This window comes from Pyxicephalus adspersus, chromosome 4, assembly GCF_032062135.1.
Source record: "Pyxicephalus adspersus chromosome 4, UCB_Pads_2.0, whole genome shotgun sequence".
Taxonomy (NCBI): Eukaryota; Metazoa; Chordata; class Amphibia; order Anura; family Pyxicephalidae; genus Pyxicephalus; species Pyxicephalus adspersus.
This window is the reverse complement of record NC_092861.1, coordinates 73,285,314-73,295,173: the sequence shown is the minus strand read 5'-3', so window position 1 is coordinate 73,295,173 and position 9,860 is coordinate 73,285,314. Positions and strand designations below refer to the sequence as shown.

The 9,860-nt window shown below is 37.0% G+C and overlaps 1 protein-coding gene across 2 annotated transcripts in view; it reads left to right on the top strand.

Moving 5' to 3' along the window:
* Positions 1-9,860, top strand: part of RNGTT (RNA guanylyltransferase and 5'-phosphatase) — a 173,987-nt gene that overhangs the window by 14,774 nt on the left and 149,353 nt on the right. For both annotated transcript variants that reach the window (XM_072408626.1, XM_072408625.1), the window contains exons 4-5: positions 582-670; positions 7,441-7,516. In XM_072408626.1, the coding sequence (XP_072264727.1) occupies positions 582-670; positions 7,441-7,516 (165 nt within the window). The remainder of the gene's footprint in view (positions 1-581; positions 671-7,440; positions 7,517-9,860) is intronic.

Sequence of the window (9,860 nt, the reverse complement as noted above, 5' to 3'; positions counted from 1 at the left end):
TTTTTTTACATATTTAAATGTGTTTTTTTAATTTTTTGTGAATTTGTATCCCATTAATTTTTGTGCATGAGAATGTTCAAATAAATTACTATGCATTTCCTTAGTTACCTATATATTTTTCAATATAATATTTACATTTTTCTTCAGCTTCGAATGTTCTGTATGGCTGATTACTTGTTTGAGTAATTTTGTAATTTGCAAATGTTTTTACTGAAAGCTCTATCACTTTATTAAAATTGATTGAAACCGTAAAGCAAATGTAAGAAATGCAGCAATGTATTAATTGGCAGCCATATGTAGTCCCTCATTTGTGCAGATGAGCTGGGCTTTGTGTCTTCTGAAACTGTCTTTTAGGAGTGACTATGGAGTTGATGTGTGCAGATGTGGAAATTAACTTGTCTATTCCTCTGTCTTTACATGATATCCAGTATACTTTTTTTTTGTGCTTTCTGACAAGTTACTTTTTTAAAAGTACAATGAAAAAAAAAACAGTACAAACATTGCCTTACAATAGAACAGAAAGCAACAAAAAAAAAAAAAGACTTGCATGTATGTTGAACTTCCACACTTTTCTTCTACAGACATGGGGAGAGACCGTCTCCAGAAGACACAGAAACCTTCATTCGTATCTGTGAGCGATTTATGGAAAGAAACCCAGAGGAGCTTATTGGTATGTGTGTGTGTTTTTGTATCATTTGAACCTTTAAGAGCCAAGTATCAAGAAGGGTTTACTCTTACATTTGGTGGATTGACACTTAAAACTTCACATACTGTACATCACATATTTGTGAAGTTGTGTATATAAAATAAAAATGCTTTAATCATATTTGATGGTAATGTTCATTACCAATTGTTGATGTTATTACACAAAGCAGTTTTTTTTTTACTTTTTTGTTTTATTGCAATCAAGGTTTTGTATATAACCATATTATTAAATGTAAGTTATTACAGAGTTTTTCTATTGAATAACATAAAAAGCTTGTTTTGTGTAGCTGACAGGCTTTCTTAAACTTACTGTTTGAAAAATACTAATTTTCTGTCTTTATAATCAATAACTACATATTTCATTAGACTTTCATTTGTTAAAACAGCTGCTGCTTTTCTTTGTATGTGTTTTAAAACTGCCAAAAGGCACATATTATACAATTGTATACGACTCCCAAGTTCTATCAGTTATATTTTGGAGCATTTCTTGAGAATTACAATATTTGAATTCCTAAATTGGGATGCAATTGTTAATGCATCATTGTGATTTCCTTTTTTTGTGAAATAACCTTCAAAATGATGATTTAAGTATTGCTATTTCTCACCTTTCAGCCGGAAAGGGAGTCATTAGCCCTTCATCAGCGTCATTTTCAGTTCTCTCAGTGTTTGTAGAGCACTGCTTGTAAAAATGATTCTTGCGAAGTAATTTACACAGCACAGCTTAACATTTATTTCTACAACAAAGAATGTAATAAAAATCGTAAAGTAAAAGTGGCTTTAAAAAACTAAAACAAAAACTAGTACGTTAAGGCAATAGTAGAATATTAGTATGTGTAACATCACTCCTTTATACTTTATAATGCTAGAAATGCAATAGGAAGTTATTGGAAATCTCTCTATTAAAAGTGCTCCCAGGTTAGACTGTTGTTCTAGAACAAGCGTCTGCATTAGAAAATTTCTCCTTCCATCTCTTCTGAGGACAGATCAAAAGTGTTGGGAGTTGCCAAGGGGCTTAACTTATCTGAAAAAAGGTCCATGAATATGTGTCTGGTCCACGAGCACAAACCCCAGATTGTATTTTACCAAGAGACCCATTTTAGAACCTCTAGCGTCCAAAAATTAACATCAACCAGATACCCGACAATCTACCATGCAACCAGTCCTCTCTCCAAATCCAAGGGCATATCAATTTTGCTCTCTAATCAAGTGCATTTTCATTGGACAACCAGATGATTAATCCTGAAGGCCGATACCTGTTTTTTAAAGGACATCTAAATCACAAACCAGTAACGTTAGCTAATGTGTATAGCCCAAATGTAGGCCAGCCCAATTCTTCCAAAAGATAGTGAGACTCCTTCAGGGCTTCACTACAGGAATGCTCATCCTAGGAGGTGACTTTAACCTACCCCTCAACCCAACACTAGATTCCTCCACAGGGGCTGCCACCCTGACTTTTAAGGCTCTTCGAAGCATAAAGTCATCTCTAGCTTCACTAATGATCTACCAAAGATTACACAGTTTATTCACACATCCGGTACTCTCGTCTTGACTATTTTTTTGCATCTCAGAGAGATCTGAATTTTTTATCTTCTGCATCTCCTGAGCTAATCACAGTATCGGACCATACCCCTATTACATTCACCCTTCCTTCCCAGATAGAGAACCTAGAACAAAATTCTGGAGACTTAACCGATCCCTATTAGGAGATGTGGCAGTGGTTAATGATGTACAAACCCATCTAGATGAATACTTTGGTCATGCCAAACCTGAGGTAAACCCATCTCTGGTCTGGGCAGCACATAAGAGTGTATTTAGGGGCATTTTCCTAAAATGGACTGACAAATTGAAAAAAGCAAGACAACCAGAGAATAACCAGTTGTCAAATTGGATCGGAAAACTAGAACTAACACACAAACCTTCCCAAGACGAAAATACCCTGATGGATCTGACTGAGTTGAGAAATAGACTGAAGGAAATCCTCTAAGTTAAACACTCATTTACATAATCCTCCAAATTTTTTTAAGAACATAACAATAAAAATGGCAGGTTTTAGATAGAGCCCTTCGGACGTGCACACAACACAGTGCTACAGATTAGAGACCCTAAGGGACAACTACACTTGATATCCGAAGACATACCCAAACAATACCACACTTTTTACAAACAACTGTACAATTTACATCCACCTCAACAGCCAGTGGGGTCATAAATCCCCAAGAATTGCTTTCCATCTCTTAGCATTACCGAAACATTGCGGAGGTATAGGACTTCCCGATTTCCGAAAGTACTATTGGGCTTGTCATCTCACCAGGATAATTGATTGGCATGCTAACACACAATCAAAACACTGGATCTCCCTAGAACAGATTTACTCCAATACCCCTCTGGTTTTAGCCGCATGGCTCCAGAGAAGGGATCTGAATGCAAACTTTTATCTCACCCTGATATTTTGCCGCTTCAGTGCGGATATTTTTGACAGTGTTCCGTAAATTCCAAATACCATCAATACCAGGTCTGCTAACCCCAGTATGGTGCAATCCCGCATTTCCTCCAGGCCTATCTGCCCATTTCTTGAGGGAATGGTGTGCCGATCGACAGTTATCAGCCAGGCACTTTTACGAAGGGGGAAAATTCTGTGACAGACAAACACTACTCGCAGAAAATGAAGGCGCCCCATTACCATAGTGGACTTACCTTCAACTAAGACACTTTTTTGTCCCCTCCTGATATGAAAGAGCAATGCTCTAGACAGCTCACATCCTTTGAGAACCTGTCTGCAACCACAGGTCCACTTCGACCGAGATTTGATCTTGGCTATATATGGACTTCTCTCTGAATCTCCAAAAAGTTCTTCAGATTGTTTCTGCACACAGTGGGAATCAGATCTGAATCAGACATTTTCAGACGAGGAACAGGAGGATATTAACTAATTGACAGTTAAAGAATCCCAAAATGTCAATATTCAGGAAAACAATTTTAAACTACCTAACACAAATAGAACCCCAATTATGATTGTAACTGTTGGCGATGTGGATCAGAAGAAGGCACATTTCTTCATATGTGGTGGAGCTGCTCTTTGATCCAACCTTTCTGGTCAGAGATTTTAAATTTGATATCAAAGATTACAGGGGAATTAACTCCCATCTCTTCTGCACAAATTTTATTACATCACACACACAGCCCACCTCACACATACTCTTCTGTTCCACATCCTAAATACAGCTAATCTTTTGATTCAGAGACTTTAGAAAATGACTGTGATTCCCTAAGTAACAGACTGGTTGAAGCAAATTAACCGTATGGCAGAAATGGAGGAGCTTATTCACTCCTCTCGAGACAGTATGCCTAGATACCACACCAACTGGGCGTGCTGGTGGAACTTTTGTAATTCTCCAGAATATCAAAATTTATGTGGCGACATTTAATGATAGTCTAGTCAGACAGGAGAGTCCCTTTTTCCCTTTTTTCTTCTTAGATTTCTATTGTTCCTATTTCCCTTCACTCTATTTTTCCCCACACCATGCCACTAACATTTTGTATATCATTCTATTGACATGTTAGTTGCTAAATTCCCTACTTGAATAAACTCTTGGATAATATAATTGAGATATCCACTTAAATAGTTTTCCGAAGACACCTATTTTTTCTCCCAAATAGGACATTAATACAAAGGTCTCAAATGTTCACCTGCAGATGCACTTTAACTGTCCTTATTGTTCTTAACATTGTCAATTTAAACGTAAAATGTGTTTGTGTGACAGAAATCATTTTTGAAAGCCAAACAGAAAATTATAATACAGGTTGAATTGCTTTACTGTTCTTGCAGCTACAGACCTCAGCGAAGGCATTTTTTTGCTCAAAAAAGAAGTATTTAAATGTCGTCTTTATTCATCCCACGAAAACAAAGCATCTTGGTGTGAAAATTGGTCACATTTTGTTCTATGTAAATTTCTGTGCATTTTCATATGCTACACTGTCACTCCAAGGCAATGGTGGCCTAATTTGCAGCACATGGAAATCAATTTACCATAAAGCAGCTGATTGCTCCTATGTGGTAAATTATTCAGTAGCATCAGATAAAAATCAGCGGTAGTTTCCTTCTCTTTTTTCCCTTTACCACAACTCATACAGTTCATTTCTTTTGTCATTACAGGATATACTACATTGCTTAGATTTTTTGTTGATTATCTGTTATTTACTTTTTGTTGCTTGCTATTCTGGGCTGATTATTGCAATTTTAGTAGTCTTGTATTTGTAGTCTTCAGTACTTGTGTAACCTGTGTGCACTGTGTAGAATTCTTAAAGTGGAAAAAAACATTTTTTGATAGCTTGTTATAGTAATATAATATATGTTATATATATATATATATATATATATATATATATATATATATATATATATGTGTAAGAAACTATAATGGGTTTTATTGCATTGTGCTTTTTGCAGTTCCTGAATCAGGGACAATGCTGCCACCCTGACAGAAAGTGATGGGGGAGGGGGTGGATTATGTTCCAGATGGAAGGATTTAGGAAAACTTCTGCATTTTATTTTTTTTTAGTTTTAGTTCTGTTCTAGATATATAGATTTTAATCCCAAAATGAATCACCATTATGAAAATTCCATAGGTTGTAGAAAGTGCTGATGTAAGAATTCCTCATAAATAAATAAATTCAATAATATTTCATGAAATAACCTTGATATGAAATACACTAACCTTCTCTATAGGGTGAAGATCTATTATATCAGTGTTCCTAACATATCACAACTTACATTCATGCTGCAGAAACTGCTGGTCCAGGAACAAAAGGTTAATCTGTAAATAGCTCTGTGGATTGTGCTAAATGATTTAGGCATCATGAAAGTCACACCCCACCATCTATTAAAAGGATTATATTTATGTCACTTGGCCAGTTCAGGTTCAGCAGTCAATGTCAATCTGCACATGGTTTAAATAGGATTAAGAAACGGTTTTTGGCCTCCGTTTTGTCTTTAAATGTCATTTTCGGGGCAGTGGTATTAACTTGTATGACAGGTTAATATAGAGCTTCTTTTATTACTGTAGCATTTAATTTCATGCAGGTTGGGCTGGGGCATACATTACTGCACTCAGTGAGGTTGGCTCATTTGTTCATATTCATTTCTGCAGAGTTAGCAATACAGGTAGATTATTTAGTGATGTATTCATTAAAAACTCTTAAAGTACACATAAACCCAACCTCTAACCTTGTACAAGTTTTAGGACATAAATTTATTATAATTATATAAGTTTCCTAATATTCTTCTTTAGATAAGCAGCTTTCTTTGAAAATTACCTTGTAAAGCCCTTCCTGTATTCTACCTTGTTCCCCCTGTCACATGTGACCCATTATTTCAGCAGTTGTTATGCCTGGGTGCGGCTATTGCCCATTTTAGGATTGCCAGTTACCACCACAAGTGTGACGGGCCTAAATGTGTTTCTACATACAGCTAGAAAAAGTAATGGAATCTCCCTTAACATCAACCTGTTGTCAATTATTGTACATAAGCAATCAGACTGGCAGAGGGAGGCTGATCAGGCCCTCTTGCATTGCTCACTGCTATCCATGGTAGTCTTCTATTAAGAGACTCTTGAATGGAAAAAGGTGCAGACGGTTCAGTTCATGTTGCTTCTTTGTGTAGTCACAGGGAGAGCAGGATCACAAGAATAGCTGTGAAGACTTTATTGTATGATTTTGTGGGGCTGCCCACCCACTTGAGCACTTGCATGGTAGGGCAGTGCTCATTCAAAAAGAACCAGCGTCTGCACATGTGACAGCTTGCAGCAGTGAGCAATTTTAGTACTGCTTACTTCAACCCCTATTTGTTCTTTTTGGGGCTGCGGGAGGGAGATGCTACCCCTAGTGTCTCCCAATGCAGTAGAATTTCCTGGTACGAGGAAGCTGGTAAATGTTCTGCAACCTCACTGCTAGTGGAAATTAGCCCTTACAATTCTTTTCGGAATACCAGCCTTACCTTTTTTTTTCATTTTTGTTTTTTCATAAGTTTGAATATTTCTTCAAAATACCACTAGAGGGTGCTAGTTGTTTGCTGTAATGTAAAGGAGAGCTCTTTGGTCCTTAAAGGTGAAATGTTTTAGCAAAAGCATAGCCATGTTCATCATAGAAAAGTTATCTTAACCCAGTAAATCTGTATTATGAAGATTCAGAATAATGACATATTTGTTTACACCCTATTTCAGTCTTAAACAATTGAATGTTAATCTTACTGCAGTTGTTAAAGGAAAACTTCCCTTGAGAGTAATACAAGGTTCCCAGTCCCTGGAATTACTGATTAACTGACATCCTGAAAAAAAATGGTACTGGGAAGTGAGCTGTGTGTGCTGGAGTGCAGATCTCACTGATGATATGTATTATAATACATTGACACACATTATGCATTTTTTTATGCAGTACATTTAAGAAGATTGATTTGAATTTGTCATTTAGTTATTTTCGTGTGCCTTTCTTTATGGGTCCTAAAACATGCAATATGGAACTGATAAGAAGTAAACTCTTTAATATGTTCTGATTTTTAAGAATATGTATGTGAGACTTTTTTATTTAGAGACCCTTTGCTATCATCATGTTGCACATCAATTAACCTGTTCAGTGGACTACAAATCTCAACATTTTAGGTGTTTTATATGTAAATACCAATTAGGCAATATTGTATGTTTACCACAGCAGATTTTAATTTTGTTGTTTTTTTATCTGTAGGTGTCCACTGTACGCATGGCTTTAACCGGACGGGTTTCCTAATCTGTGCCTTTTTAGTTGAGAAGATGGATTGGAGGTAACTTTCATGATAACCATTCCTATTATAATGTATGAGTTTAAACACTGCCTCTTACATTGTGCTTTGCTTTTTTTACACAAATTGATTGGCCATTTTAAAAATATAAAATAATTATATTTCTGCTTTATTTTGGAAGGAAAGCCTTTCTATTCTAGAGCCTTGCTAATATAAATATTTTAGTTTTGAAAGGATGGGGTGAATGCAGTCACTGACTTGCATCCGTTTCCCTCTAAACTCTGTAATGGTAGCAGTGATATGTCACTTTGTACTTCCATAACACTTGTCAAGCTGTCAATAATGCAGCATATTTAGAATTCAGATTCTAGAGTTTCTTATTCCTAAGTAGACACCATTTCCATGCTCATGTAGGACAAGGTGTTTGGAAAGGAGGTGCATCCTCATACTCGACTCACATGCACTTGTTTGCAGCTTCTTGCTCCATAGCTAGCACTGAGAGCAGCTGTTTTGGCAATACTGGTAACGTTCCTCCAGACATGTTGTAGTGCTTAACTGCTATGCCCAGGCACTGTTACAGGGCAGCAGATCACATGGTGCTCAGATGTGCTGGGCATCTTCTCCAGCTATGATCAGCTGTGTGGAAGCACAGGTAAGGTGAGTATAGAGGGTTTAGGGTTTTCCTTTTCGGGGATGCTAACACTTTGACCACAGTTTGTGCATCTATGCCAGTTGTTATATTTAGTGTGCGTGCGTGGTATTTTTCGCACTATAAGACGCACTTGACTAAAAGACGCCCCTAGTTTTACAGGAGGAAAAGAAGAAAAAAAATATTCTGAACCAGTACCAGGGGTGTAGTAGGGCTATCCTCCAGCTGTGTCTGTGTCTCTGCTGCTGTCTTTATCCCCAATGTATAAACCTGAAATTATAAGTTTATATAAATATTAATTAAGATTATCAGCTCTCTGTACCCTGAAAATTTAAAGTTTCTACAACAATCACTGTGAGAGATATGAAGGTTTATACATGGGGTAATGACAATAGGGACACAGACACAGATCCCATGCTGCTGCTGGTATACAAAGGTACAAAATGGGCAGGGAGCAGCACAGCTGATCCTTGCTCTATAGGTCATGCCCACATTTGCACTGTGACATAATCCTACTCCTCGTATAGCAGCTGCAGCTGCATGAGATCTGTTTGTCCGTGCTGCTCTCATTACCCCAACATGTAAACCTTCATATAAACGTGGTGACGGTACTACAGCCGGTCGGCAATAGTCACTCTGTAAGACGCAGACATTTCCTCCCCAATTTTTTGGGGGTAAAAATGCATGTTATAGAGCAAAAAATATGGTATGTGTATGTGTGTATATATATATGATAAAGAACTCTCCTGAGCACAGTGTACAAACCCATGTACAGAATTTCTGCTAAGCAGAATGACACCATGCCCTTGGACCCCCCTCCCCCACTTTTTTTGCATACCAGTTAAAGTACTGAACATATGGGTCAATAAGTTGTGGTCCGGAACAGTAATTGATAGTGCACTCATAACTTAGGTTGGGCTAGCATATGATGCCTGGGTAATGAGAGGACATTATATGTGGATTTGCCAATAGTGGCATCCCCTGTCAAAGCCTCCATTTATCTTGTCTTCTCAAATTGTTTTGTTTACTTAACTTCATTTAATCAGTTCAGACTCTGGGTTTATTTTGGAACTTTTAAGCTCCATGAATGTTCTCATGCAATAATCTTTCCCCAGCCTTTTAATTTGATTACATATAATCTGGCAGTTAAACTGAAGCCACAAATCAAAAGGAGACATTAGCTGTATTTAAGGCAGTTAAGCTGAAGAAAAAATGTATTTATATGATAGATGGAAAATTAGTTTTGCTGGATGTGCTGTGAATGATAATTATGTTTTCCTCCTTCTTACACCAGTATCTGTTTTCTTTCCTCTACCTAGAAGAAAAGTATTACCCTGTGAAAGCAAAAGATTGATGTTTTGCAGAGTATAGTTTCTGATACTCTGCCACGTCAAATAATAAATGTTATGTGTATACATAACAATGGAGTACTACTAACCGGTAATTCTTAAGAGCCATTTCACACAAATGTATGGCAGAAGTTTGCACTTAAAATCAACACAGTTTAATGGCACCCCAACACACCATCTTGGCGCGTTTTTGTTGCAGCTCATTGCATCACACTAAAGCGAGTTGTCATGCAGTGCAATGGTGGAAGATTTTTTCTTTATTGTCTTGTTGAATGTTTATTAGTGCTCTCCCTTTTTCTGATTGAGGGTGAATCACTAAATGTGTTCATAATTGCATAAACAAAGTTATGCCTGATGGATAGCCAAATGTGTGTTTATGCTTCTATGT